The sequence below is a fragment of the Muntiacus reevesi genome, chromosome 5 (genome assembly GCF_963930625.1).
Source record: "Muntiacus reevesi chromosome 5, mMunRee1.1, whole genome shotgun sequence".
NCBI lineage: Eukaryota > Metazoa > Chordata > Mammalia > Artiodactyla > Cervidae > Muntiacus > Muntiacus reevesi.
Genome location: NC_089253.1, coordinates 46,948,513 through 46,973,600, shown reverse-complemented (window position 1 = coordinate 46,973,600; position 25,088 = coordinate 46,948,513). Strand labels below are relative to the sequence as shown.

The 25,088-nt window shown below is 65.0% G+C and overlaps 3 protein-coding genes across 3 annotated transcripts; 1 reads left to right on the top strand and 2 right to left on the bottom strand.

The window, feature by feature from the left end:
• Positions 1–2,518: 2,518 nt before the first annotated feature.
• On the bottom strand, positions 2,519–3,259 carry INS (insulin). Its single transcript, XM_065938014.1, has 2 exons — positions 3,073–3,259; positions 2,519–2,649 (listed from the first exon to the last, which is right to left on the bottom strand). Exons 1-2 carry the CDS (start codon positions 3,257–3,259, stop codon positions 2,519–2,521), a joined length of 318 nt encoding a protein of 105 aa, XP_065794086.1.
• A 2,398-nt stretch (positions 3,260–5,657) lies between these two features.
• On the bottom strand, positions 5,658–11,907 carry TH (tyrosine hydroxylase). The gene is made up of 13 exons (XM_065936760.1): positions 11,818–11,907; positions 10,374–10,577; positions 9,485–9,659; positions 9,287–9,375; positions 9,026–9,093; positions 8,699–8,749; positions 8,243–8,388; positions 8,003–8,138; positions 7,832–7,901; positions 7,367–7,423; positions 7,070–7,165; positions 6,691–6,824; positions 5,658–5,817 (listed from the first exon to the last, which is right to left on the bottom strand). Exons 1-13 carry the CDS (start codon positions 11,905–11,907, stop codon positions 5,658–5,660), a joined length of 1,476 nt encoding a protein of 491 aa, XP_065792832.1.
• Positions 11,906–19,870, top strand: LOC136169308 (collagen alpha-1(I) chain-like). Its single transcript, XM_065937095.1, has 13 exons — positions 11,906–11,919; positions 12,176–12,314; positions 12,429–12,532; positions 12,627–12,955; positions 13,074–13,182; positions 13,858–14,116; positions 14,422–14,490; positions 15,359–15,452; positions 15,539–15,724; positions 16,337–17,046; positions 17,443–17,874; positions 18,081–18,184; positions 19,540–19,870. The coding sequence occupies exons 1-13, from the start codon at positions 11,906–11,908 to the stop codon at positions 19,868–19,870; spliced, it is 2,880 nt and encodes a 959-aa protein (XP_065793167.1).
• The last annotated feature ends 5,218 nt before the right edge of the window (positions 19,871–25,088 follow it).

The window sequence follows — 25,088 nt, the reverse complement described above, 5'->3', positions numbered from 1 at the left end:
CGCCCCACCACCCCGCTTGCCTGCTCTCTCCGCAGCTCCCGGGCCCCCGGCCACCCCCTGCCCCCAGCATCCCCTCTGGAACTGGCCTCCACCCCCACGGCCTCCTGGCCCAGGTCTGATTCTGCAGCCAGAGGGTCAGACTCTCCTGGAGACGTGACCCAGAATGTTGGGGACCCAGCACCTTGTCCAGCTGCTCCCCCAGGGAACCTGGGCTCTAGAGGGCCGGCTTGACTAGGCGGTGAGGCCTGGGCACCCTCTCTCCTTCCTAAGGCTTGCGTCCTCCAGAGGCCCCAGGAGCCAGCCTGCTGGGCGTCCCGCACGGCCCCTGTGTGCCGGCGCTTGGGAATGTGGACGGCGGGGGCAATGGCCCCCTGCAGAGGGGGCTCCGCTGGGACTTGCCGCCCAGCACGAAGCAAGTGCAGCAAAAGTGAGGCTCTGGTGCCCTCTGCTGGTTCTACCTGCGAATGACCGCTCTGACCGCCCGCCTGGCGTGGACAGGGGCCCACCGCCGGGGTCAAGGGGCAGGCTCCCCAGGGTGAGGACTCCCAGCCTAGCTGGACGCAGACTCTGCCCGGGGCTCAGCCTGGGCCCTGCACGGGGTCTTCTGAGGCCCTCGAGCCACTGTTTCCTGGTCTTTCTCCCTCTTCCCGGCCTGGCCCCCAGTAGGCCCTGGACCCTCAAGGGAGGGGCCCAGCGCAGCATCCTGGCGCCCACCTCCCATGCCCTTCTCAGGGCCCGGAGAATAGCGGGGACGGTAAATATTTACTGCCACCCAGAGAAGGCAAACACGGCCAGGCGTAGGTGCCAGCTCCCTTGTGCCAGGAGCAGACACGATCTGGGGGGCCAGCCTGGAGGCGGCCACATCAGCAAAGGCCCTTAGCGGGTGGATGCCGGAGGGCCTGACCCCAGCCTCGGGGCCCCGCTAGGAGCGCAGGAGCAGCAGCCCACCCCCGCCGCGTGTGAGGACACTTCCCCGCGGAACAGACGCCCGGGGCAGTGAGCCGGCCGTGGGGGGCCGTTCTCGGCCCCTGGACCCCACAGCCACAGCAGGGTGATACGCGGGGCCGGACACGGCGGGTGGCCACCGTCAGCCCCGCAGGCCGGTGAAGCCCAGGTCCCAAGGGCAGCCAGGACGGGCCTCCAGTTCCCAGAAGGGGCGGAGCCAGGGCCTGGGCGGGTGGCAGAGCCAAGGTCCGTGGGCCGGGCTGCCGTGGGGGCATGCGGGCTCCGGGAGGCAGGGGCCTGTGGGGTTCAGCGGCCAAGGGGCGCTGCGCAGGAGACCCAGTCTGACCTTGTCCTGGCCCCAGGGGCCCAGGGAGACCTGGCAGCTGCTCCTCCCTGCCTCTGTGACCTGTTCATGCCAGGGCCTCCAGCCCTCCTGCTCAAAACCACATCACCCAGGCCCAGGGACTAGTGGAAGAGACTCGGGGGGCTGGTCCCCAGTCTCGGGGGGTCAGGGAGGCAGGCCCCTGTGGGGGGCCGTGACATACCGCGACCCACAGCTTTGCCCCCGTACGCACCTCCCCCGGCCCCCTAGCCCGCGTCACCCAGGGTATCCTGGGATGGCCCCACGCACCCCGGGACCCCAACGGCCTCCTAGCCCTCTCTACAGAGTCTGCTGGCACCTGAGGGGGAGGGGAGCATCCAGATGGTCCCCAGGGTCTCACTGGCCGGCAGGGCCTTGAGGGCAGCCTGGCGATGACCAGCCGCCCACTTCCCAGCCCCAGCTGCCCCCGGTCCAGGCACCCACATACCTCAGCTCCTGCGGGGCGCCCCTGCCCCGACCTGCGTGCACAGGCCCGCCCGCGTGAGCCCGCGGGCAGATCACGGCTCGTCCCAGCCCCCCGCTCCCTCCTCTTCCGGGTCCAGTGTCCGGCCGGCCACCTGCCTGCACAACCCTGGCGTTCCCCCGGGGCGGGGCCTTCTGGAGGCCCTGGGGGTGCTGATGTGCCCCGGGGAGGGGGTGACAGGGTGAGAGCCTTCGGGGCACACGCAGGACCGCCCCGCCAGCGGGGCGCCAGGCCGGCCTCTGAGTGGTCTGCAGCCAGGGGAGCCCAGACACCCGGCCCCGGGCCCTGCCACCCCAAGCCCCGGCCCGGGTGGCGCCTTCAGGAGAGGAGGGGATTGGTTTGGCCTAGGCGGCCGGCATGCCGGCCAGGCCTTGGTACAGCCAGGTCAGCCGCTGACCTCCGGAGCCGTGGCCAACCTGGGCAGCCCCGGGCTCTTGGTATGACTGGTGGTGACCTGGGTGGGTGCCCCGCGGAGCCCACCTTGCGAGCAGGACCCCTGAGGATGGGAGTTCGCCGCCGTGGAGGGCCCCACCCCGGGCACCCAGCTCGCGTGGAGACAGCTTGGAGACGCTGATGCTGACGCAGTGAGAACAGAAAGGGGTCTCGGGCCGGGGGCCCCCACCCTCCTCGGCCCCTCCCCACGGGCGCCGCGGACCCCAGGCCACACAGACACGACAGCAGAGCTTGTCAAGCGATTTATTGGCGTCGGGGCCGGGGCGCCGGGCGCACTAGTTGCAGTAGTTCTCCAGCTGGTAGAGCGAGCAGATGCTGGTGCAGCACTGCTCCACGATGCCGCGCTTCTGCGGGGGTCCGTCCAGGCCGCCCACGCCGGGGCCGCCCACCAGCTCCAGCGCCCCCACTGCGGGGAGACGGTTAGCCAGCAGGAGACCCCTGCCCGCCCTGCCCGGCCGCCCTTTCCCCCACCCACTGGCCCTGGACAGCCCACCCAGGACGGGGCCGCCTCTCCAGGTCATGGGGCGTCTCCCATAGGCACCCCCCCATCGCCACCAAGGGCCACCCACCAAAACCCTCGGCCCCCGGATTGGCCTCGTGTCATCAGATGCCCCCAGAGCTGCCCTCATGGGAGGAGGGGGCCCCGGTGAGAAGGCAGGGTGAAGGGGGTAAGGCCCCCTTGGGGGTCGTCCTGGCTCAGCCCCCAGGGAGCCTGTCACATCGAGGATATGGCCAGGAGAGCATCATTTTCCTTCTTAAAAATCTCCCCTGATCTCCCGCCAGGCGCCCACCGGAGGCCAGGGCGGGGGCCAGGGGCGCGGGGGCTCACCCTGGGGGCCCTCCACCTCCCGGCGGGCCTTGGGCGTGTAGAAGAAGCCTCGCTCCCCGCACACGAGGTACAGAGCCTCCACCAGGTGGGAGCCGCACAGGTGCTGGTTGACGAAGGCGCCGGCCGGGGCGGGGGCGCAGAGCGCCAGCAGGGCCAGCAGGGGCAGCAGGCGTGTCCACAGGGCCATGGCGGGGCTTCGAGGACCTGGGGGACAGCGGGGGCTGAGGCCGGGGGGGCGCCTGGGACCCTCGGTCGGGGCCGCCCGCCACCCAGCACCCTTGGTCAGGCCCCCCGGGTGCTCCGAGAGAGCGCACGTCCTCCTGCCGCTCCGCGGACCTGGGCCCCGACGCCCTGAGTCCCAGCGGGGCAGCCCCAGACCCCGGCGTGCGCGGAGCCCGCGGACCGACCTGCTTGCTGGCAGCCTGGAATGCAGCCGGTCCTGAGGGCGGGGGGCTGCTGTGCCCTGCTGGCTTTATAGCCCCTGAGCCCGCCGCTGGGCCCGTCATCAGGGCCTCCAAGAGTGCGGCAGATGGTCCGGGGGCTGAGGCTGCAGTTTCTGGATCATTTCCCCACTGCTGGGTCTGCAGGAACCTCTCCTTGGTCGTCAGCACCTCTCGGGGCCGTGGGGTCATTAGAGTCTTAATGAGGGGCCCGATCCACGCCAAGCTGTCCCCTCGCACCGATGGGGGCGAAGTCCTCTGCCCGGCCAGCCTGGTCCCCATCGTCCACGTTAGTCCAGGCAGCGGGGGCAAGAAGGACCCCTGCTGTGTCCCTGGGCGGCCCCGAGGACCTGGCGGCGGTCCAGGGGTGGGCAGCGGGCCACCCCAGCACAGTGGCCTGCCAAGACCCCCAGCTTCCCAGGGGATGCTGAGGGGCTGAACCCGGGGACCCACAGTCGTGAGGCCCCTCAGGCTGGCCCCGATTCTCATCTTCAGTGTGGAGGCCGCAGGGGCTCCCACCCGCCCGCCCGGCTGCCCTCCCGGCCCCGCCCCTCTTCCTGGAGGCCCTGCCCATCTCTTCCGGGCTGGACCCTTTCTTCTATATATATGTAATTTTGTTTATGTAATGTTTGGCTGCGCTGGGCCTTCATTTCTCTAGTGGAGCGAGGGGGCTGCTCTCCAGGGCACAGACTCAGCAGCTGTGGTTCCCGGGCTCAGCTGCTCAGAGGAGTACAGGATCTTCCCAGACCAGGGATCGAACTTGTGTATCCTGTGTTGGCAGGCAGAGCCTTCACCACTCAGCCACCAGGGAAGCCCCGGAGGGCTGAGCCCGTCTGACGAGCCCCCAACCCCCTCGCAACCCTTGGCTGTTATTTGGGCTACTCCCCTGCGGTGCCCTGGGTTAGGCCTGGACCCTGGCGGCTCGCCGACTCCAAGGAAGGGTCTGGGGCCTGTCTTCCCAGGACATCACGGTGTCCGGAGGCCCCCCTGAAGCCGGGCGAGATCCCGTGGCCTCTTAGAGAGGGGTGTGCCAGGCAGGAGGCTGGATGCAGACAGACCCGGGGGCAGCGCAAGGCCCAGGGCCCAGCGGAGCAGGCGGGAGGTGAGCCAGCCCTCGGCCCTTCCCCGGGGTCTCAGCGGCGCACGTCACCCCAGGAGTGACTGTGGGACATGACTACAGAAGGGCTGGTCACAAACCCGGCGCTTGAGATGCGGCTGGAGGGACAGACCCCCCCCAGGGAGGACGAGAGGGGAGGGCGTTGCCTGCAAGGTCTTAACCAAAGTGCAGGAGTTCCCGGGATTAACATCCTCAGAGCTTTTCGAGCCAGGGTCCTGGCAGTGGAGCCAACCCCTTCCTGGGCAGCCCTAGGCTGCTGGTTCGAGGGCCAGTCCTGGAGGAAGCTGGAGGTTCTAGCTGGAGGCTGTGTCTGGACTGGGCAAGTAAACAGAGCGCAGAATCCAGCACCGGCCCACCTTGCTGGGTGACTGAGGCCCGGGGAGGTCCCCCAGAGCCAGTCCAGCAGAGCTCCCCGCTGCTACGTCCTATGTGGGGGCCGTCCCCAGGTCCCGCTCTGAGCAGGCGGGGTGTGAGGATCGGGGGGCTCAGCCTGCAGCTCTGCCTTGGAGACTGCAGCTGTGAGCCCTGTCCCTGGAGCCCAGACCAGCCCCCCGCCGCCAGGCCATCACCCCACGGAGACGGGACAGCTCAGCCCGACCCCCGCAGCGCTCTGTGGCTGCTGGTGGCTCGGGGCGGGCTGGTCCTCTGGGTGAGCGGATGACCCCGAGGCTGCCTGGAGGAGGCGGGCAGCGGGGGAGCCTCTGAGCGGGGCCGGGGCAGCGTGTGGGGCCCTGGGGCTGTGCGCGGAGCCCGTGGCTTAGACAAAGACCCCAGGCGGGCACTCAGGGATGAGTCTCTCTTTTATTGAGGTTGCAAGCGGGCGGCACAGCACAGGGGCAGCTTGCGGGACAGACGCCGACTCAGCTGGCAAGCGCTGGGCAGGTGCCTCTGGCAGGAGGGGTCTCCATGGGCTCTTGGGGTTCCCCGTGAGCCAACCCATCATGTGGGCGGGGCCAGGGCAGGCGGGGGCGGGGGGAGGCCGGGAGCCCCAGGCCGACCCACCGGGGCCTGTGGCTGGCGCCTCGCGTCTAGCTGATGGCGTTCAGAGCGTGGGCCAGGGCATGCATCTCATCCTGGATGCCGTCCAGGGCGCGCCGGATGGCGTGGGGACTGTCCAGCACGTCGATGGCCAGCGTGTACGGGTCAAACTTCACAGAGAAGGGGCGCTGGATGCGGGAGGCGTAGCTCCTGGGGGGGCCAGCCGCAGGGACCCTCAGTCACCAGTGGGGAGGAGCCGGGGTGCGGGGCCCGTCTCCCCCATCACAGCGGGCTCAGAGCCCCAGGACTTTTCTGAGCCCAAGGACCCCAAAGCTCATTCTGTCCAGCCACCCAGACAAATCTGGGGACCAAGGCCTCCTGCAAGGGGCGGGGAGGACAGGCCCTTTTCCAGGCGAACCTCTGCCAGGCTCTCCATCCCGCCCTGCTCCTTCCCGAGGGAGGCGCAGCCAGGCCTCCTCCTCCAGGAAGGCCTCCAGACGTGTGCTCTGGAGAGTCCGTTATGTCCCTGTCCATAAGCTCGCGTGTGAGATCCACAACCCCTTTACTCCAGGCTCAGTAGATCCTGGGCCTCAGTTTCCCTCCTGACAACGGGAGTCTGGCTTGAAAGAGGCCCCTCCCGAGGGTGACCGGGTCGGGTGTGTCGGGCTCTGCCCCTTCCCCTGGGGAATGCTGGCCACTGCGCCCCGAGCCCAGGACCCGCCAGGCTCCCCCCCGGCCCTCAGCCATCCCAGCAGAGCCTCCCGTCTCTGTCCCCCCCACCCACAGCCCCAGGTGCTCAGAGGGCAGGAGACCAGGAAGGATCCGTCTTACAAGGTCAGACACATCTGTCTTACGGAGTCAAACTCCACCTTCTAAAAGTCTGGCCTTCAGCTGGCCACCAACCCTGCAGGTCTCCCTCCCCAGACTCGCAGGGGGTCTCGCTGCGGGAGGGACGCTGTAACTGAGATCCGCCCTTTCTCCCCTGTGAAATGGGTCTGCAGGCCCGGCCTGCTGACCGGCTTGCCCAGTTGGGAGGCGCAGTGTTGCGGGGGCGGGGGTCTCTGCCCGGCAGCCTCAGCCCACCTGAGCTTGTCCTTGGCATCGCTGAAGCTCTCGGACACAAAGTAGACGGGCTGGTAGGTCTGGTCCTGGTAGGGCTGCACGGCCGCTGCGTCAGGGTCGAAGGCCCGGATCTCGGGCTCCTCGGAAAGGGAGTGCTGGCGGGAGGCGGGGGGCCGGGCTCTCAGGACCCGAGGGGGCTGGAGCCCCAGAGCCCGACTGGCACCCGCCCGCCCCTCGAGGGTCCTCCCGAGACCTGGGGATGGTGCGTGTGGGAGACGGTGGGGGCCCCCCAGTACGGCAGCCCCCTGCTCAGCCTCCCGGGAGGCCTGAGTCTGGGAGGACGGCCACGGTGGTCCTGCCTGCCGGGCCCAGGCCCCGGCCCTCCCAGGGGGGCTCTCACCAGGAGCTCCCCGTAGGAGGAGAGCAGCCCCGCTCCGTAGGCCTTCACCTCCCCGTTCTGCTTGCACAGCCCGAACTCCACGGTGAACCAGTATAGCTGATGGGGCAGTGGCGGGGTCGGTGGGAGACGCTGTGGTCAGCACAGCTGTCCCGCTCACCGAGGCCCTGGCACCCCCCAGCCCTGGGCAGAGCTGAGCCGGCTCCAGGGTGGGGGGGGTCACGGCACGAGAAGCAGAGACCTCAGCCTGCACAAGCGGGCCCGGCCTGAGCCCAGGGCCCTGCGGGGGACACAACCCACCGTGGACAGCTTCTCAATTTCCTCGTCCGACACCCCCAAGGATGCGAGCCCGATGTCCTGTGGAGGGGGGAGCGGTGAGGGTGCTGGGGGTGTCCGCGGCCCCCCCTGGGGTCTCCTGGATGCTGCTAGGGTGCAGAGAGCCTCCTGGATCTGCTGGGGGCCCGGGACCGCTCCCCACCGTTCCTGGGAGCGCCAGCAGGTGGCAGCACGAGGCCCGGGAGGCGGCCCCAGCCTGGACCCTGGGGCCGTGGGGAGGGTTCTTCCCGGACAATGAGCTAAGGTGGTCTGCCCGCGCGGGCCTGAGCACGCCCGGCCCTGGCCACCCAGCCCTCCATTCCAGGACCACGCACGCCCCCTGGAGCCTCACGGCCCGGGGGGTCACTGTGCATCCCGGGGGTGTGGGGGGGGAGGCCACTGGTGGGCGGCCCCTCAGGGGACCGGGCTCCCGAGGCCCCCAGGACCCACCTGGGAGAACTGGGCGAAGGTCCGGTCGGCAAGCATGGGCACGTGCCCCAGCAGCTCGTGGCAACAGTCCCTGTGTTGGGGGCGGAGAGTGGGTGGGGCTGGGGTCCCCCGAACCCCAGACTCGCCCTCCCGCCCTCCCCCGCGGGCCGGGGGCGGGGTCTGGTCACTCACGGCTCGGGGGAGTGCATGGGCGAGGAGGCGTGGCGGATGTACTGGGTGCACTGGAACACGCGGAAGGCCAGGCTGGCCAGGAAGTCCCGTGCGGACAGCAGGCCGGCCACGGGCCGCAGCTGGAAGCCGGTCCGCTCTGCTGGGGCAGGGTGGGGGGGGCGGTCAGGGGCAGGGTGGCGGGGGCGGAGGGGGTGGCCGGGCGCGGGCTGCGGCCCTGGGGATCCTGCGCGGGCACCGCACCCTTCAGGAAGCGGGAGACGTCCTCCAGCTGCGGGATTCGGTCCTCGCGGTATCCGCAGAAGCGCTCCAACAGCTCGAACGCCTCCAGGTGCTCGCGGCAGGCGTGGGTGGGGTACAGGCCCCGCAGTGTGGAGTAGACCTCCTTCCTGCGGGCCAGGGGCTCAGGCCGGCGCCTGCCCCAGACCCTCCCTGCATCCAGAGCGCCCCCACCCCATGGGCTCTGCTTTGCCCCCGGCAGGCCCCGGCAGCCTCGCACTGCAGGTCTCTCCCAGCCCAAGAAGCCGGCCACTGGGCGCGGCTTTGGGGGGGTTTGGGGGAGCTGTGGGGGCCCCGGGAAGTCCCTCCTCCCCTTGGACTTCGTCTGTCCTCCTGGAGGCCACTGCCTCCGCACGGGGTCCTGCGGGTCCTCCCCGGGCCCCTGTGCCCGCCCGGCCCGCCTCTGCCACGGACTCTCACCAGGTGGCGATCTCCTCGGCCGTGTACTCCACGTGGGGGATGGGGTCGCCTCTGGGGAGGGGTCTGCAGTCAGTCCAGGCCCCCTCAGGGAGGACGTGTGGGGAGTGGACGGGAGGGGCCCAGGCTGAGCGCCCCGCCGGCTGTGTGGCTGAGGCGCCTTGCTTAACCTCTCTGGGCCGAGGTTTCCCTGCTGCGACCACGGTCACAGCGAAGGCGATGGCATTGGTGACAAGGACATCCCACCCCCTTCCCGGGGGGTGGGTCTAGTGTGAGGCCGGAGGATGGAGTCTGGGTCCCAGAGGACGCAGCCCCGAGGAGGGTCCTTACTGCTTGTACTGGAAGGCGATCTCCGCAATCAGCTTCCTGCGCTGGCGGTATGCCTGGTCGGAGAAGCCCTGGAGGCAGAGAGGGCACCTTCGTTGGGAGCCACCCAGCCGCCCCACCCCGCCCCGCCCAGACACAGCTGGTGACCCCGGCAGGCGCCGGGGCGTGCTCCCAGCCAGGCCTCACGGGGCCGGGTGGCCCACAGACTCACCCTCCTCACCCAGGTGCACGCCCACCGCCCACCACCCAGGGAGGCCAGCTCACCGGGTGATCCAAGTCCAGGTCAGGGTCAAACTTGGTGACCAGGTGGTGACAGCTGTCCAGCTCGGACACTTTCCTTGGGAACCAGAGGACTTCGGGGAGGGGAGGTGGGGGGACAGGAGTGAGTGCTGGGCGCGGGGAGGGGCCCTGGCCGGGCCCCGGTTCCCGCGGCTTCCTGTCTCGGGCCGAGGGCCGCCTCACCCTTGTTCTCCCCGGTGGCACGCACGTCTTCCGCCACGCGGCGCAGGGCGCTCAGCAGGGCAGGCACCGCGGGGCCGGGCGCCTCACAGCGCACGAAGCACTCCAGCGCCGGGCTCCCCGCCCGCGGCGGCCGGGCCGGCCGGGTCTCCAGGTGGTGGACGTGGGCCTCGAAGGTCTTAGGGGCGAGAGCAGGGAGAAGGAGGGGGTGAGAGGTGGACAGACACACAGATGGACAGACGGAGACGTGGGAGGGGGCGGGGGGCTGGGAATCAGGGGCGGGTCCCTGCGGGTCCCTCCCTGCCCCGCCCGGGAGCCCGGCGGCCAGGAGCACACACACCACGTCCTCGGAAACCTGGGCGAACGCACTTGTCTCAGGGCCCCCCAGACCCAGCATTCTGGACGGGGCCTCCGTGTGCCCTCGGCCACCCCAGGCGGCCTGACTTCCCTGGCGGCCGAGGGTGGGCGCTGACCCGCCGCAGCCTGGTCCGGAGTCTCTGGTGCCCACCGAGGAGGGTGGGGGGAGGGATGGTAGGAAGGGTCTCCTTCCCCACCGGCACGTGACACCAGCGACCAGGGAGCCTTGGTCTCCAAGGCCCTCGAGCCACACGGGAGCTTGAGCGGCTCTGCAGTCCTGTCATTGGGCGCCTGTGGGGGGAGCCAGGCCCCGGGCCCCGCCCAGCCTGCTGTGACCAGAGCAGCTCACGCAGTGGCTGCCCTTCAGCCCCGCCCCGCCGGGGACAGGCCCCCCGTGGGCGTGGGGACCAGCGCCAAGGCCTTCCCCTGGACTGAGGAGGTGGGCGCGGGGTGGGCGGGGGGCCGGACTCAGGGAGCTTCCAGGGCGGGAGGGACGCCTCCCCTCGAGGCCCCCATGGCCCCCAGCACCCCTCACCTCGAACACCTTGACAGCCCGGGTCAGCGCGGGGGGCTTGGTGGGCCGCAGGGTGAACAGCAGGGTCAGCACCGCCTTCCCGTCTTGCTCAGCCAGGCTGCCCGCCTCCCCGGGCTCCGAGGATGAGGCCGCGGCCTCCGCCTTCTCCCGCTCCTTGCGTGCATCCTGGATGAGACTCTGACGCCTCCCGACGAAGCGCGGGGACTGTGGGGACAGGCACGCCAGCTGCCCCCGCCCTCGGCCTACCCGCAGCGCTGGGCCTGGCTCCAGCATCACCCCGCTTGGGGCCGGGGGCAGGGGCGGCCTCTGTGCCCACCTGACCGGGTCAGGGGATGGGAGGCGGTGGGTCAGGGGCTGTCTGGGGCTGCCCCGGGGCCAGAGGACATGGCGTCTGGCCTGGGATGACCCCTCCTCATGGCCCCACCTCTAGTCCGGCCTGACAGCACGTTACCCACCGTCTGCCCCTGAGACCATGAGCCCCTGGGGTTGGTGTATCTGCCCCCAACCCCTCCTGAACACAGAAGCCCCTCTGGGCTCACCACCTGGAGCTGAACTTCCAAGGAGGCTCTGGTGCCTTCAGGTCTCGGAACATGGCCAGGCCTGGGGGAGCCCTCCCTCCACCTGACCTCGGGCAGGGTGTGAACAGTCAGGGGCCTCCATGGTCGGGGGGCACCTCCCTGGGACCCCAAGAAGGCGGAACAACCCTCTACCCCACAGCATGTCCCCTGAGACAGTGCCTGCAAATTAAATGTCCAGAACCCCACCCACGTTTTCATTAAAGCTCTGTAAACGAGCTAATCATCCCAGCCCATCCCTGAGAGTGAACTGGAGACCCTTCCTCCAGCCCGAGAAGCCCCCAGTCATTCGGTCTCAGGGAGGGGGCTGGCCCAGTGGGTCTTCCCAGCACGGGCTCCCTTGAATTCGGGGCCCCCATGGGGTGGGCCGTGCTTTGGGGACCATTCCTGGCGGTCACGGAGGCTCAGGTTTGCTGGAGACAGGAGGGGGGTTTCAAGACTGGAGATTCCTCGTGGGACAGAGCGTGTGGCACGAGTGAATGATGGACGGATGGGTGGATGGAGGATGGGCAGGCGGACGGGCAGGCGATGGGTGGGAATGGCCCCTGAGCGCAGACTCCCTTCAGCTCCGCAGAACAGCCTGAACCGTTTTTGGGTCCCCCCCACACCATGCGCCTCTGCAGGGCCTAGGACCCTGCCGCACACACACTGGGTCCAGCAGGACCCCCGCAGAGATTCAACCCCCACCCCCAGGACTCAGGGTTTGCTTACCGGGCCAGCACGGACGCACTCGTGGCCAGGACTGGATGCCGGGCCTTGGCCCCGGGTGTCCATGTGGACCCTGAGCCTGGGGCCACCCGCCAGACTTTGGGGGCCACCCCTGGGCTTCAGGTTCGTTCCAGCCCATGGGCACCTGCCTGCGCTCTTACCATGATGGCCTCGGCCTGCTTGGCGTCCAGCTCGGAGACGGCCCGGCGGAAGCCCTTGGCCTGCGGCGAGGCAGCGTTGGGGGTGGGCATGGTGCCGGCGAGGTCTGGGCTCCGTCTCCACAGCCCTCTGCCCGGCGGCCTTTATAGGCTGGGCTGACGTCAGAGCCCCCCGGGTCCCCCACCTCCCACCTCCACCTCCTTCACAGCTCCCTCCTGCTGCCACCGGAGGGAGGCGGAGTGGGCGCGGAGCGCGGAGCCGCTGAGAAAGGGCTCTGTCCCATTAAATCTAATTGCATCCACTGTCGCAGGCCCCCAGGCGGGTGGCCGGCCCGCCTCTGAATCATCTGGACTCCGGCAGGCGTGTTCTGCAGGGCGGGGTGCAGCCGGGCCCCTCAGCCCAGCACAAGGGTGACGGGCGGCTTCGCGGGGAGGGGGTGTTCCGGACACCCCAGGGTGTCCGGACACAAAGCCCTGAACTCTGGTGGCCTCTGGTCCAGGCACGCAGGCTCTGACCCCAGCTGTCTGGAGGCGGCTTGCCTTTCCAGAAGATCCTTCACCCCACCCCGCTTCCCAGCAGGGCCCGGAGGTCTGTTTCTGCTCCACGCCCTCAGCGGGAGCATTATTTGCCCCCCGCCATCCCCTGTGCCCGGCCCCCAGGGACGCCCAGCAGGGCCCAGAATGTTCCAGCAGGGCCTGGACTGCAGTGTGGAGGGGGGTGAGGGAGGCAGGGCCATGCAGTCTCTAATAATTGTCTCACTTGCTCCTACGCGGCCATCTCCCGGCTCCCCCAGCCCGCCTTTGGCCCCCAGTGCCCTCCTAAGGCCCTCTGACCGCTTCCCCCGGGGGTCCCCATCTCGAGGACTCCCCAGCCTTGAGCACCGCGCTCAGGCCCCTGCGGCTCTCCTCGAGGGCCCTGCACCATGGGACTCCTGGGACAGCTCCCGTCCAGTGTCTCCTGAGCTCCAGGCACGAGGCCCCTCTGGTGGGACCACCCCACCCCCCGCCCCAGAGGCCGGGCGACCAGCGGGGACGCACCTCAGTGCCAGGCAGCGTGAGTCTGCGGTGTCCGCGCGGCAGCCCGACCCGTCCCCACGCGCGTTCAGACACAGCTTCGAGCGGGCATGGGGGCCTCCTGGCTGTGAGCACTTCCCAACCACGGGTGGCTCCGGGACCCCTCGGGAAGGCCTCTCCTCTCTGAGAAGGGAACTCTTGGAGGGGGCGTCTCCCCGTGGCCCTGGGCCCTGTGGGTTCCGCAGGGCTGGCCTGTGCCGGGGCCTCCAGGAAGCGGCAGTGGGGAGCGAGGGAGGGCTGCCTGGGGGGCGCGTCGTGCCTGCTGGGGCCACCTCCCGAGGCGGACTTCCTCATGTCTGGCCACCCAGGGCGATGTCCTGGACACAGAGGAGCCGGCTGCCCTGGATCGCCCTTCTCCGCTCCCGCAGGTCCATCCCCGGCTGGTCACTGAGCGGTCTCTGTCCACCTCCCCGGCACCCATCGGCCCCCAGGCAGCACCCATTCTTCATCACGGTGGCTGCCACATCCCTCCCCTCCTGGAGCTTCCCCAGAGGGGTCTGACCGTGACCCGCCTTGCTCCCCGAGGCTCCCCGAGGCTCCCCACGACTCCCGTCACCTCCCCGCTGTTGGTCTCACCCCCCCACATTCCTGCTTCCTGCTCCAGAAGAGTCTGGGCTCCATGACACCGCATTTGGAATGCTGTTGCTCACCCTTTTCTTCTCCTGGTGAACTCCTACACATCCCACAAAACCAGCTCAGCTACCATTCACTCTGCTGCGCCTACCCTTTCTCGCCCCTGATGCGAGCCCACTCCCCCTTCTCTGCTCTCCTGGCTTATTCCTCCCCCGCCGCACACTCCCTGAAGGCAGGAGCCCTGCTGGCCTGGCCCATCACTCGCTCAGGCCCCTGCCCGTCTCATCTGCCAGACCCTGGGCTCCGGGAGAACGTGTCACCGAGGTCCCCGCCCCCAGGGCCCAGCCCAGAGGCGGTTCCACAGGGATGTGCCTCCCAGTGGAGTTGAAAGCCTAGGCCGCGGTGGGACGAGGTGGAGGCTGTGGGCGCCCTGCTGCCCGAGGCCAGAGCCGCCCTGCCCAGGTCCCCGCTCCGGGGTGGCCCGGCCTCCACGCCCAGCCTCAGGCTGCAGCCCTGGACAGGCTCCCTGTTCCCCCAGAAGCCCGCGGACTCTCCTGTGTCCCCGCTCGGTACTCGTGGGCCCAGCGGCAGCCCCGGGCCGGGGAGCGACACGTTCGCCAAACACCCCACAGGAGGAGCACCGCCTCGCCTCCGGGTGTGGACTTAACCTTTCGGCAAATGTCTCTGCTGACACAAATACTGTTTCTAATCCCTTTGTCACCCTGGGCCAGTGCTTGCGTGGAAGCTGGATGGAGCCAGCTTTCTGGGCCTGCCTTGGGGCCAGGCGACCCCCGGTGAGACCCCTGGCCAGCAGGCAGGTGGACACACTCCAGCAGCCGGTTCGGGCCCTCTGGTCCCCAGTCCACACCTGACCACATGTCCATCTGCCCTCCCGTCCTGGGAAGCCATTCCCGTTCACCGGCCCTCCCCCGCCCCCAGGCCTGATGCTGGGTCCCCCAGAGCACAGAAGCGCCCCCGTCCTTCGGCCGTGGCCCCCACTGCATGCCGCACCCTCCTCCCCCCCGTAAGGTAAGGGGAACCAGGGCCCCTCAAGCCTGCCCCCGCCAACCTCCTCTTCCCGGTTCTGCACCCTGCTCCCCTGCCTGCTCTTGGGTCTCCTTGCGGCGTTGACAGGCCTTCACAGGCCCATTCTGCAGGCAGGAAGACTGAGGTGAGTGATTTCTCTGGGTCATGCAGTGAGCCTTGAGCCCAGATTTCCCATCTCCTGAGATACAGCTCTTTTAAGGACTCAGTGGTGTCCGTCCCAGGAACTAAGGGGACGCAGGCCCCAAGGGGAGAAATCTAACCGACCCAAGCTGGGCAGGCAGGCTCCCCAGAGGAGGGTGGGGCTGGACAGGGGTCCCCGGGGGAGGTCAGGCACCAGGGAGCCCTGCGGCCTGGACACGTCCACGGGGCGGAGAGGGCCGAGCACCGCAGGCCGGGCCTGGGGGTGAGCTGGGAAGGGAGGCCGCGTGTGGAGGTGCGGGGCGCAGGCATGTGGCCCACGGCCAGGTTGCCACCCTTCGGACAGGGGTGAAGTAAAAGGACAAAGTCGGTAGTTAAACAGCTAATCCCGCTAGCGGACGGTAATAAAGAACAGGCTGCGGGACACCCCTGTGAGTCAACAGTAGCTACGAGAGCAGGTGGGCTAACCGCAAAAGCAAGCAGGCTGGCTGAGCAACAGACCTGCAGGGCACAAACGGGAGGGAGGCCCCAGGCAGGAGAACAAGGGCGTCCGGAGACCCGCATCCCGCCAGCGGGCTCAGGACGCCAGGGACCTCTAGGACACGCTTCTCCGCACACGCAAGAAACAATGATTTATGGAAAGGTGACGTTTCAAAGGAAAGACCCTCAGTGCTCTGACACCTGGCATGATATTCCCCTGGTGCGACGACAGTCCCGGCGTGGCCGTGGGGGGACAGAGGGGCAGCGGCCCGACCTGCAGGAGCAGGTGAAGGCGGAGGCGAGACGCCCGCTCCCAACTGAGGAGGGTGCCCTTCTCCCCCGCCCCACTGTCCCTCGGGTTAGAAAACCGTCGCCCGCTAGCTTCTTGGCGTGGCGCCTCTCGCCTGCCCAGCTGTGAGCCTCACCAGCGTCCTTTCCGAACAAGACCCTCCTCATCTCTCCCTCTGCCGCTGGTCACATGGGGACCTAAAGCACTGTGGCACCAGAACCCTCGGGACCCCCGAAGCGCCACCCGTGGGTCTCCCTCCCGCCGTCTCCGGCCCCGGCCCTCGCCGCCGCACCCCTGCAGTCACGCTGGGTGAGCACAGCTGTCTTGCCAGGCAATTAGGAGGCGCTGAGCTGGAGCGTTTTCTCAACAAGCGAGGCCCCGGAGGAGGTAATAGCCTGTAATGACAGAGTACCTGCTCCTGGCATCACGCGGGCACTGGTGGGGGCCATCAGCACCCGGCCCCGCCTCCTGCCTGCCGGCCGGCGTGAAGCCTCGGGGGACCCCCAGGCGCAGGCCTCAGAGCCATGGGACCCCGGCCCTTCCTCTCCTCCCCACACCCTCCCCAGAGGGCCGAAGCTCTGGGGGTCCCCATCCTGGGGCTCTGCAGGGCCCCCCCATAGAAAAGCACAGGGGCCTTCTGCAGAGCCGTCAGGGAGACCGTCCCCAGCCATCCGGGGGCTAAAGGTCACTTCCAAGGTGTGACCGGGATCGTCTTTGTGCACCCGCGTCGCGTGTGCCCTGGGAAAGGCGTGGAGCTGTGTGACGCACGCAGACATGGCACGCACACCTCCGGGACTCCAGGGCCCTCGGCTGCCACGCTGCCTGGGGCGGTGGTCCAAGGCTGCAGAACTGGAGCCTGCGTCCCACCGTCCCCCCTGGGGTCAGGGGCAGACCCCACCTGAGCCGCCCGCCTGCCTCCAGCCTCTTCCTGCCAGACCCCGCTCGGGGACAGGCCCGGAAAAGCCGCCCACCGCCCCCGAGACTGGGAGAAGTTCCGTGACGTCCTGGCACCCGGGCCTGTCAGCGCTGAAATGTCAGAGCAATTAGCCCTGACGAGCGTCGCAGGGATCGGAGGGACGGCAGAGCTGGGCCTGGGGCTGGCCGCCCTGCCGGTCGATGCGAGGCGCCCAGGGATAATTGGGCATTTGGAAGTCGGGAGAGAGCCAGCAGAGTGGGCCACGTGTCCCCGCCGCCCGGGAGTGCCACCCCCACTGCACCTGAGCCCCCCGCTCCTGCCCCCAGCCAGACCCTCAGGCCCAGCAGCTGCCCCCAGCCTCCCAGGCACGCCTCCCTCTCGCCCCCTCTCTGAGTTCCCCTCCCATCAGCTCTGTCTTCTCCTGGCTGGGACTGGCCTTGGCAGGAGGCTGGCCCTTGGTTCGGTGCTGGAGACGTCTTTAGGGGGTGGGCGGGGTCCTGGCTCGGCCCCTCGCGCTCCAGGCCCCACCTTCCCACCCACGTCTTCCGAGCAGCCCTCCGCACCTCCACAGGGTCCCCATCCCGGGACCTCCCAGCAGAGATCGGCGCGGGTACCGCAGCAGGGAGATGGAGGCGGGGTGGGACCAGCAGCCGAAGCGCCTCTGCGGGTGTGCGTCCACGCGTGTGCACACGTGTGCTTGTGCAAGTGCCTGTGGGTGAGCATGTGTGCACCGGCGTGCAGCAGGGCTCAGAAAGCCGGACCAGCTGCGGTCGGCGGCTCGCAGGGCGACCCCCTGCTCCACGGCCCTCCCGACCCTCACCGGAGGTCACAGCCAAGGCCCCGGGGTCCTGCCAGCTGCTCTTGGCTCCTGGGGGTCCCTTCTCAGACCTCCCCCCCCTCGACCCCATGCCAGTGACTCAACCCGCCCGGGGGCCCCCCACCACGGCCCCTCCCCTGGTCCTCTCAGCCCTCTGACAAATTAGCCGGAGAAAAGCAATAAGAGCCACATTCAGTTGGCATTAGTCAGCCAGGCAGCTGGGCTTTGACAGCAATCACGTCTAAACGGCAAGACCAGAGTCCCTCCCACCCCGGGGTCCGGGCCTGGGTCTAGTCACCTGGCCCCGCGGCTGCTCGGGCATCCAGAGCCCTCGATGGCAAGGGGCTGACCCATGCCGCATCTCCACCCCCCAGCCTCCCGCACATCCCATGGGGCGAGCCTGGCTCCCAGCACCACCTCATTCACCGTGACCCGGGGCTGGATCAGCAGGAGTATCTTGGCCAAGACAGGGGAGGAGACAGCCGTGCTGTGGTTGGTGTGGGCCAGGCCGCAGCAGCTGACCCTGTCAGCAGGACGTACGGGCAGCCGGGGTCCCAGGCTCAGCAGCACCCAGCTGTGCCAGGCATCCAGCCCCTCCAGGCCCCTCTCAGACCGGCCCGCTGGGAGCGCCCAGGGGGCCGGCCCACCTGTGCCCCCGGGCGCATGGGAGGCCTCACCGGTGCTTCCTGCAGCTGGGCTGGGGTCCAGGGGCTGCCTGGGGCCGAGGTGCCCTGTATCTGACCCCACCCCAGCCCTCCCTCTGCCAGCCTCACTGCCCTTCCTCCCGGGGCAGGGGATGGCGGGGCAGTCCCCTCCCCAGAGGTCCTGCTTCAGGGACGCTCAGGGGGCTGCTCTGAGATACCGCCTCGTCCCCAATCTGTGCATCTTCCGTGCTCAATGGCAGAGGCATTGCCCGCCTCCCGCCCGAACAGGTGGTGTCAGAAAGCCCCCTGATCCTTCGGGAGATGCAGTCCAGCCACAAAGCTCCCTCCGCCCCTGGGAGCCCAGAACTGGGTACCAGCATGTGGCTCTCCAGGTGGGGAAACTGAGGCAGGGGGTGTGGCCTGCTGGCTCTCCAAACAAACAGCACCTCCCCCCCAGGAGGGTGGGGCCTTTGCGGGGAGCCCGGGACTCCCAGACAAGCCACGCACTTGACACCTTGGTGAGACAGGCTTGGACGGGTCCCCTGCCGGCCCCTCTGCACTGGCCTCCCCACTGGCGTCTCGGACGGACGGACAGATCTCTCCCTGGGGCTGCCCCCCACCTCCGACCCTGGGCGCTCAGCCTGGGCCCGCGTGTGTGTCCCCAGTCTGGGCAGGTTCCACGCCCCCTGCAGTGCACATTCCCTCTGGGGACCAGAGGGGCTGGAAGAAGGGGCCCGGCTGCCCTGACCCTCTGCGTCTCCACCGGGTTCCAGCCGGGGTCTTGGGTGGGAGGGGGCCCCGGCTCAACCCCTCCAGCTGCCTCCGGCTAATCCCGGCTCAGCGGAGCCCCCGCCGCCGGCTGACATTTCCGGGCCGCGAGCCGCTGACCTGGCTGGCTGTGATATTTAGACAGGGCTTATTTGCTCGCTCTTCTCTTTGATGACTCTGGGGCCCATGGTGAGCTTGGCAGAGACCGAGCTGGCTCACCTGGATCTCAAGCTTGTGTTTTATAAAATAAACGTGTCCAGGCAGCGCCGGCTCCCCCTGTCACGTGGGTGGACAGGGGCAAAGCCCGTGTGCTCGGGACGTCGCCCTGGGCCTGGGCTTCCGCAGTGGGGTGGGTCTTGCAGAGCCCCCAAAAGCTGAGGCTGCCGCCCCATCCCTGCCTGCCCCTCCACCAGGGGAGGCCAGCAGGGTGGACAGGCCGCAGCTCTGCTCCAGCCAGGCCCTCCACCCACTCATATGCCCGCCCGCCTTTGCTCCACGGCCCTTTCCATCAGGGGTCCCGTGGCTGCTCAGAGAGGCCCGTGAAGGGTCCTGACAAGGCGAACGTTCCGGGGCCTCCAGCCTCCAGGCCGAGTCCTGAGTGGGGAGCAGGGGCTCTCGTGGGCCCTGGCCCACCCAGCATGGCCGGGGGAAGGGGGATGGAGGGAAACCCACCTGCTCCAGGGAGACAGCCGCCGGGGGTCACCCGCTGGAGTGGGGTGCTGGAGGATGGTAGAGGGGCGGCATGTCAGGGTCACATCCCCTCCGCCAGGGTTTCTGGGAGAGAGTTCCAAATTCTTGAGAGTTCCGCAGATGTCTGGGCCTCGGAAAGCCCTGACGAGGGGCTGGGGGTTCCTCTGGGCCCTTCTGCCTGCCTGGCTGCTCCCAAGGGGCGGAAGGGCCATGAGGAGCCTCAGGAAATGGGCTGGGAGAGGCCACGCCGAGCCCCCAGGAGAGCTGGGTGAGCCCCTTCCCGGCCCAGCCAGGCCGGGAGCGGGGCGGGGGGCGGAGTGCAGACCACCATCCCCAGTGGCCCCTGCCCACCTCTCCCTCGGCGGCTCCGGGGCCAGGCCCAGCCCCCGGGCACAAAGCTCTCCCCGGCTGACCCCAGGGGAGGCCAGACTCCTGCTTTGGACCACCACACGGCTGCGGGGGGCCCTCTGTACGGCAGCCCTTGGGGAGTCCTGGAGAGGGGGTCGGATTGCAGGGGCAGGATCGGGGAGCTGCCTCCTGGCATAGCTCCGGGACCCCTGCCGCCTCCAGCCTCCCCAGGCGCGGGGATGCTCCTGGGCCCGGCCCACCACAGCACTTAACCGCGGCCGTGACTGTGTCGTCTCTTGCTATGACTGATCAGCGTAAGTCTGCGTCTCCCCCTGGAGGGTTGTCTTGGTGTCCTCAGGCCCTCGTCTCCCCAGCGCCTGCACTGCGGGTCCTTCGCTTCTGTTAGACGAAGAGACAGAATCTGGGGGCAGGGGGCCCAATCAAGCTCCCGGTGGCAAACCAGAGGGGCTGGAGCCCCCACCAGCCAGGAGCCCGTGGGTCGGCGAAGCCCCAGCCTCCCTTCCTGTAGCAGGCTCCCCGCCGCGGCCCTGCAGGCCCCGTCTCCGCACCCCGAGCCCACCCACCCCTCCCATTGCGCCGGGTGGGCCCCAGCCCCACCTCCCACACCCCCGGCCGCCATCCCAAAGGCCCTTTATATTGCTGTGCTTGTAATTATTTATTTATGAAAATTGCAGTGAAATACACATAAAACAAGAGTTACCATTTCAACCATTTTCAGCGCGCAGCTCAGGGACATCAAGTGCGTTCGCTGTGACACGCGGTCGCCGCAGACACTTCTGGAAACCATTCCTCCTCCCCAACGGCCACGCTGTCCGCACCGAACCCTCGCTCGCCGCCCCTGCCCGACCCCTGGTCCCCACACCTACTTCCTGTCTCCAGGGACGTGATTCCTCCAGGGACCTCTCAGAGGAGGACTCAGGTGGGATTCCCTCTGTGTCTGGCCTCTCTCACTGAACACAACGCCCACAAGGGTCCCCCATGTTCGGCCGGTGTTGGTATTCCTCTTCTCTTTAAGGCGGAGTGATGCTCCACCGGGCTTCCCTGGAGGCTCAGATGGCAGAGAATCTACCTGTGATGCAGGAGACGGGGTTCAATCCCTGGGTTGAGAAGGTCCCCTGGCGAAGGGAATGGCAACCCATTCGAGTATTCTTGCCTGGAAAATTTCGGGAACAGATGAGCCTGGTGGGCTGCAGTCCATGGGGTCGCAAAGCGTCGGACACGACGGAGTGACTCACACACCCACAGCGTCCGTCGTGCGGATGGGCTGCAGCTGGTGTGCCCACCGTCCGCAGGGGGCCCCGGGTTCCTTCCCGCTTTGGCTGCTGTGAATGAAGCTGGTGTGCAAGGATCTGCTTGAGACTCGTCTGCAGTTTTTTTGAGAACAGATCCAGAAGTGGCATTGGTGGATCTCATGGGGATTCTATGTTTAACATTTTGAGGACCCTCCTTCCTGCTGTCCATGGCGGCCACATCATTTTACATTCCCACCAACTGTGCACGAGCCTCCCATTTGTCCACACCTGCCGGGAGCCTGTGGGTCTGCGAAGCCCCAGCCTCCCTTCCTGTAGCAGGCTCCCCACCCCTGCACGTGAACTGTACAGACACCAGACTGTCCTTCAAACACAGACATGCACACGTGCCCAACGGCACATAAATACTGTGTGTTCAGTGATCAATGCAAAGAAATAGAAGAAAGCAACAGAATGGGAAAGACTAGAGATCTCGTCAAGAAAATTAGAAACACCAGGGGAACATTTCATGCAAAGATGGGCACAGTAAAGGACAGGAGTGGTATAGACCTATCAGAAGCAGGAGAGATTAAGAAGAGGTGGCAAGAATACACAGAAGAGCTGTACAAAAAAGATCTATACAACACCCAGATAACCACAATGGTGTGATCACTCACCTAGAGCCAGACATCCCGGATCACAAAGTCAAGTGGGCCTTAGGAAGCATCACTATGAAAAAGCTAGAGGAGATGCTGGAATTCCAGCTGAGCTATTTCAAATCCTAAAAGATGACGCTGTGAAAGTGCTGCACTCAATATGTCAGCAAATTTGGAAAGCTCAGCAGTGGCCACAGGACTGGAAAAGGTCAGTTTTCATTCCAATCCCAATGAAAGGCGATGCCAAAGAATGCTCAAACTACCACACAATTGCACTCATCTAACAGGCTAGCAAAGTATTGCTCAAAATTCTCCAAGCCAGGCTTCAACAGTACATGAACTGAGAACTTCCAGATGTTCAAGCTGGATTTAGAAAAGGCAGAGAAACCGGAGATCAAATTGCCAACATCCAATAGATCATCAAAAAAGCAAAAGAGTTCCAGAAAAACACCTACTTTTGTTTTATTGACTATGCCAAAGACTTCCACTGTGTGGATCACAACAAACTGTAGAAAATTCTTCAAGAGACAGGAATACCAGACCACCTTACCTGCCTCCTCAGAAATCTGTATGCAGGTGAAGAAGCAACAGTTAGAACTGGACATGCAACAACAGACTGGTTCCAAATCGGGAAAGGAGTACATTAAGGCTGTATATTGTCACCTTGCTTATTTAACTTATATGCAGAGTACATCATGAGAAACGCTGGGCTGGAAGAAGCACAAGCTGGAATAAAGATTGCTAGGAGAAATAACAATAATCTCAGATATACAGATGACACCACACTTATGGTAGAAAATGAGGAAGAACTAAAGAGCCTCTTGATGAAAGTGAAAGAGGAAAAAAAAAGGGAAAAAAAAAAAAAGAAAGTGAAAGAGGAGAGTGAAAAAGTTGGTTTAAAACTCAACATTCAGAAAACTAAGATCATGGGTATCTGGTCCCATCACTTCATGGCAAATAGATGGAGAAACAGTGGAAACAGTGGCTGACTTTATTTTTCTGGGCTCCAAAATTACTGCAGATGGTGACTGCAGCCACGAAATTAAAAGGTGCTTGCTCCTTGGAAGAAAAGCTATGACCAACCTAGACAGCATATTAAAAGGCAGAGACATTACTTTGCCAACAAAGGTCTGTCTAGTCAAAGCTATGGTTTTTCCAGTAGTCATGTATGGATGTGAGAGTTGGACTATGAAGAAAGCTGAGCACTGAAGAATTGATACTTTTGAACTGTGGTGTTGGAGAAGACTCTTGAGAGTCCCTTGGACTGCAAGGAGATCCAACCAGTCCATCCTAAAGGAAATCAGTCCTGAATAGTCATTGGAAGGACTGATGCTGAAGCTGAAACTCCAGTACTTTGGCCACCTCATGCGAAGAGTTAACTCATTGGAAAAGACCCTGATGCTGGGAGGGATTGGAGGCAGGAGGAGAAGGGGACGACAGAGGATGAAATGCCTGGATAGCATCGCCGACTCGATGGGCATGAGTTTGAGCAAGCTCCAGAAGTTAGTGATGGACAGGGAGGCCTGGCGTGCTGCAGCCCATGAGGTCGGAAAGAGTTGGACACGACTGAGTGACTGAGCTGAACTGTGTCGTTGTTTTCAGTTTGACCTACACAGACAACAGACTCTCCTTCAAACAGACATGAACATGTGCCCACATTCACATGTGCTCACAAGCACATAGACAGGTGTGCGTGCAAAGTCGCTTCAGTGGTGTCCGACTCTTTGTAACCCCATGAATTGTGGCCCACCAGGCTCCTCTATCCATGGAATTTTCTAGGCAAGAATACTGGGTGGGTTTGCTTTTTCCCCTCAGGGCATCTTCTGGGCCCAGGGATCGAGCCCACATTGCATTGGCAGGCGGGTTCTCTACCAGTGACACCGGTGTGAGACACACACACACACACACACAGAAACAAAAGCCTCCTTCTTGGCCTGACCCTCCCGCTCCCTGGATTTGGAGGGTGAGCCTCTGAGGGAAGTGATGCCTGGGCCCGAGGCGCCTGCGCTTAGGGCTTTATTAGGAGCTCCTGGAGTCATCCAGGTCGGCTGCCCCGGATGACCCCACCATCCTCGCCCATCTTCTCGGTGTGAGATGGACCCGCCCTGCTGTGTCACCCTGGGGGCCAGGGCACTGTGCTTCCTGAGCGTCCGGGCACACCATCCTTCCCCGAGTGGGGTCCCCGCTCCGGTTCCCCCCGCCAGGCTCCCCTTGGTCCCTGTGCTGTTTACAATGAGGTGAAAGAGGATTTCTATGCTCTGGACATGAGTCATTTTTTGCAAGAACTCTTCCCAGCCCTGTCTGCTTCAGTTCAGTTCAGTCGCTCAGTCGTGTCCAACTCTTTTCGATCGCGTGGACTGGACTGCAGCTCTCTAGGTTTCCTTGTCCGTCACCAACTCCTGAAGCTTGCTCAACCTCATGTCCATCGAGGCAGCAGTGCCATCCAACCATCTCATCCTCTGTCGTCCCCTTCTCCTCCCACCTTTAATCTTTCCCAGCATCAGAGTCATTTCCAAGGAGTCAGTTCTTTGCATCAAGTGGCCAAAGTACTGGAGTTTCAGTTTCAGCATCAGTCCTTCCAATGAATATTCAGGACTGATTTCCTTTAGGACTGACTGGTTTGATCTCCTTGCATTCCAAGGGACTCTCAAGAGTCTTCTCCAACACCACAGTTCAAAAGTATCAATTCTTCAGCGCTCAGCTCTCTTTATAGTCAAACACTAACATCCACAGAGGTCGAACCAGAGATAAAATTGCCAACATCCACTGGATCATCGAAAAAGCAAGAGAGTTTCAGAGAGACATCTATTTCTGTTTTATTGACTATGCTAAAGCCTTTGACTGTGTGGGTCACAACAAACTGTAGAAAATTCTTCAAGAAATGAGAATATCAGACCGCCTGACCTGCCTCCTCAGAAATCCGTATGCAGGTCAAGAAGAAACAGTTAGAGCTGGACATGGAACTATAGACTGGTTCCAAATCAGGAAAGGAGTACATCAAGGCTGTATATTGTCACCCTGCTTATTTAACTTATGTGAGAAATGCTGGACTGGATGAAGCACAAGCTGGAATCAAGATTGCCTGGAGAAATAGCAATAACCTCAGATATGCAGATGACACCACACTTATGGCAGAAAGTGAAGAACTGAAGAGTGTCTTGATGAAAGTGAAAGAGGAGAGTGAAAAAGTTGGCTTAAAACTCAGCATTCAGAAAACTAAGATCATGGTATCTGGTCCCATCACTTCATGGCAAATAGATGGGGAAACGATGGAAACAGTGACTTTATTTTTTTGGGCTCCCAAATCACTGCAGATGGTGACTGCAGCCATGAAATTAAAAGACACTTACTCCTTGGAAGAAAGGCTATGACCAACCTAGACAGCATATTAAAAAGCAGAGACATTACTTTGTCAGCAAAGGTCTGTCTAGTCAAAGCTATGGTTTTTCCAGTAATGATGTATGTATGTGAGAGTTGGACCATAAAGAAAGCTGAGCACCAAAAATTGATTATTTTGAACTGTGGTGTTGGAGAAGACTCTTGACAGTCCCGTGGACTGCAAGGAAATCCAACGAGTCCATCCT

Coding starts and splice junctions, on each gene's coding strand:
- TH (XM_065936760.1), bottom strand. CDS start 11,907: ATGCCCACCCCCAACGCTGCCTCGCCGCAGGCCAAGGGCTTCCGCCGG. Junction 7,902..8,002: donor CCCATGCACTCCCCCGAGCC/GTGAGTGACCAG, acceptor CCCCCAACACAG/GGACTGTTGCCACGAGCTGC. Junction 6,825..7,069: donor CCTCCTACGGGGAGCTCCTG/GTGAGAGCCCCC, acceptor GCCTCCCGCCAG/CACTCCCTTTCCGAGGAGCC.
- LOC136169308 (XM_065937095.1), top strand. Junction 13,183..13,857: donor CCCGAGGCGGACTTCCTCAT/GTCTGGCCACCC, acceptor TTGAAAGCCTAG/GCCGCGGTGGGACGAGGTGG. Junction 14,491..15,358: donor ACCCTCCTCCCCCCCGTAAG/GTAAGGGGAACC, acceptor GTGCGACGACAG/TCCCGGCGTGGCCGTGGGGG.
- INS (XM_065938014.1), bottom strand. CDS start 3,259: ATGGCCCTGTGGACACGCCTGCTGCCCCTGCTGGCCCTGCTGGCGCTC. Junction 2,650..3,072: donor GGAGGTGGAGGGCCCCCAGG/GTGAGCCCCCGC, acceptor GTCTCCCCGCAG/TGGGGGCGCTGGAGCTGGTG.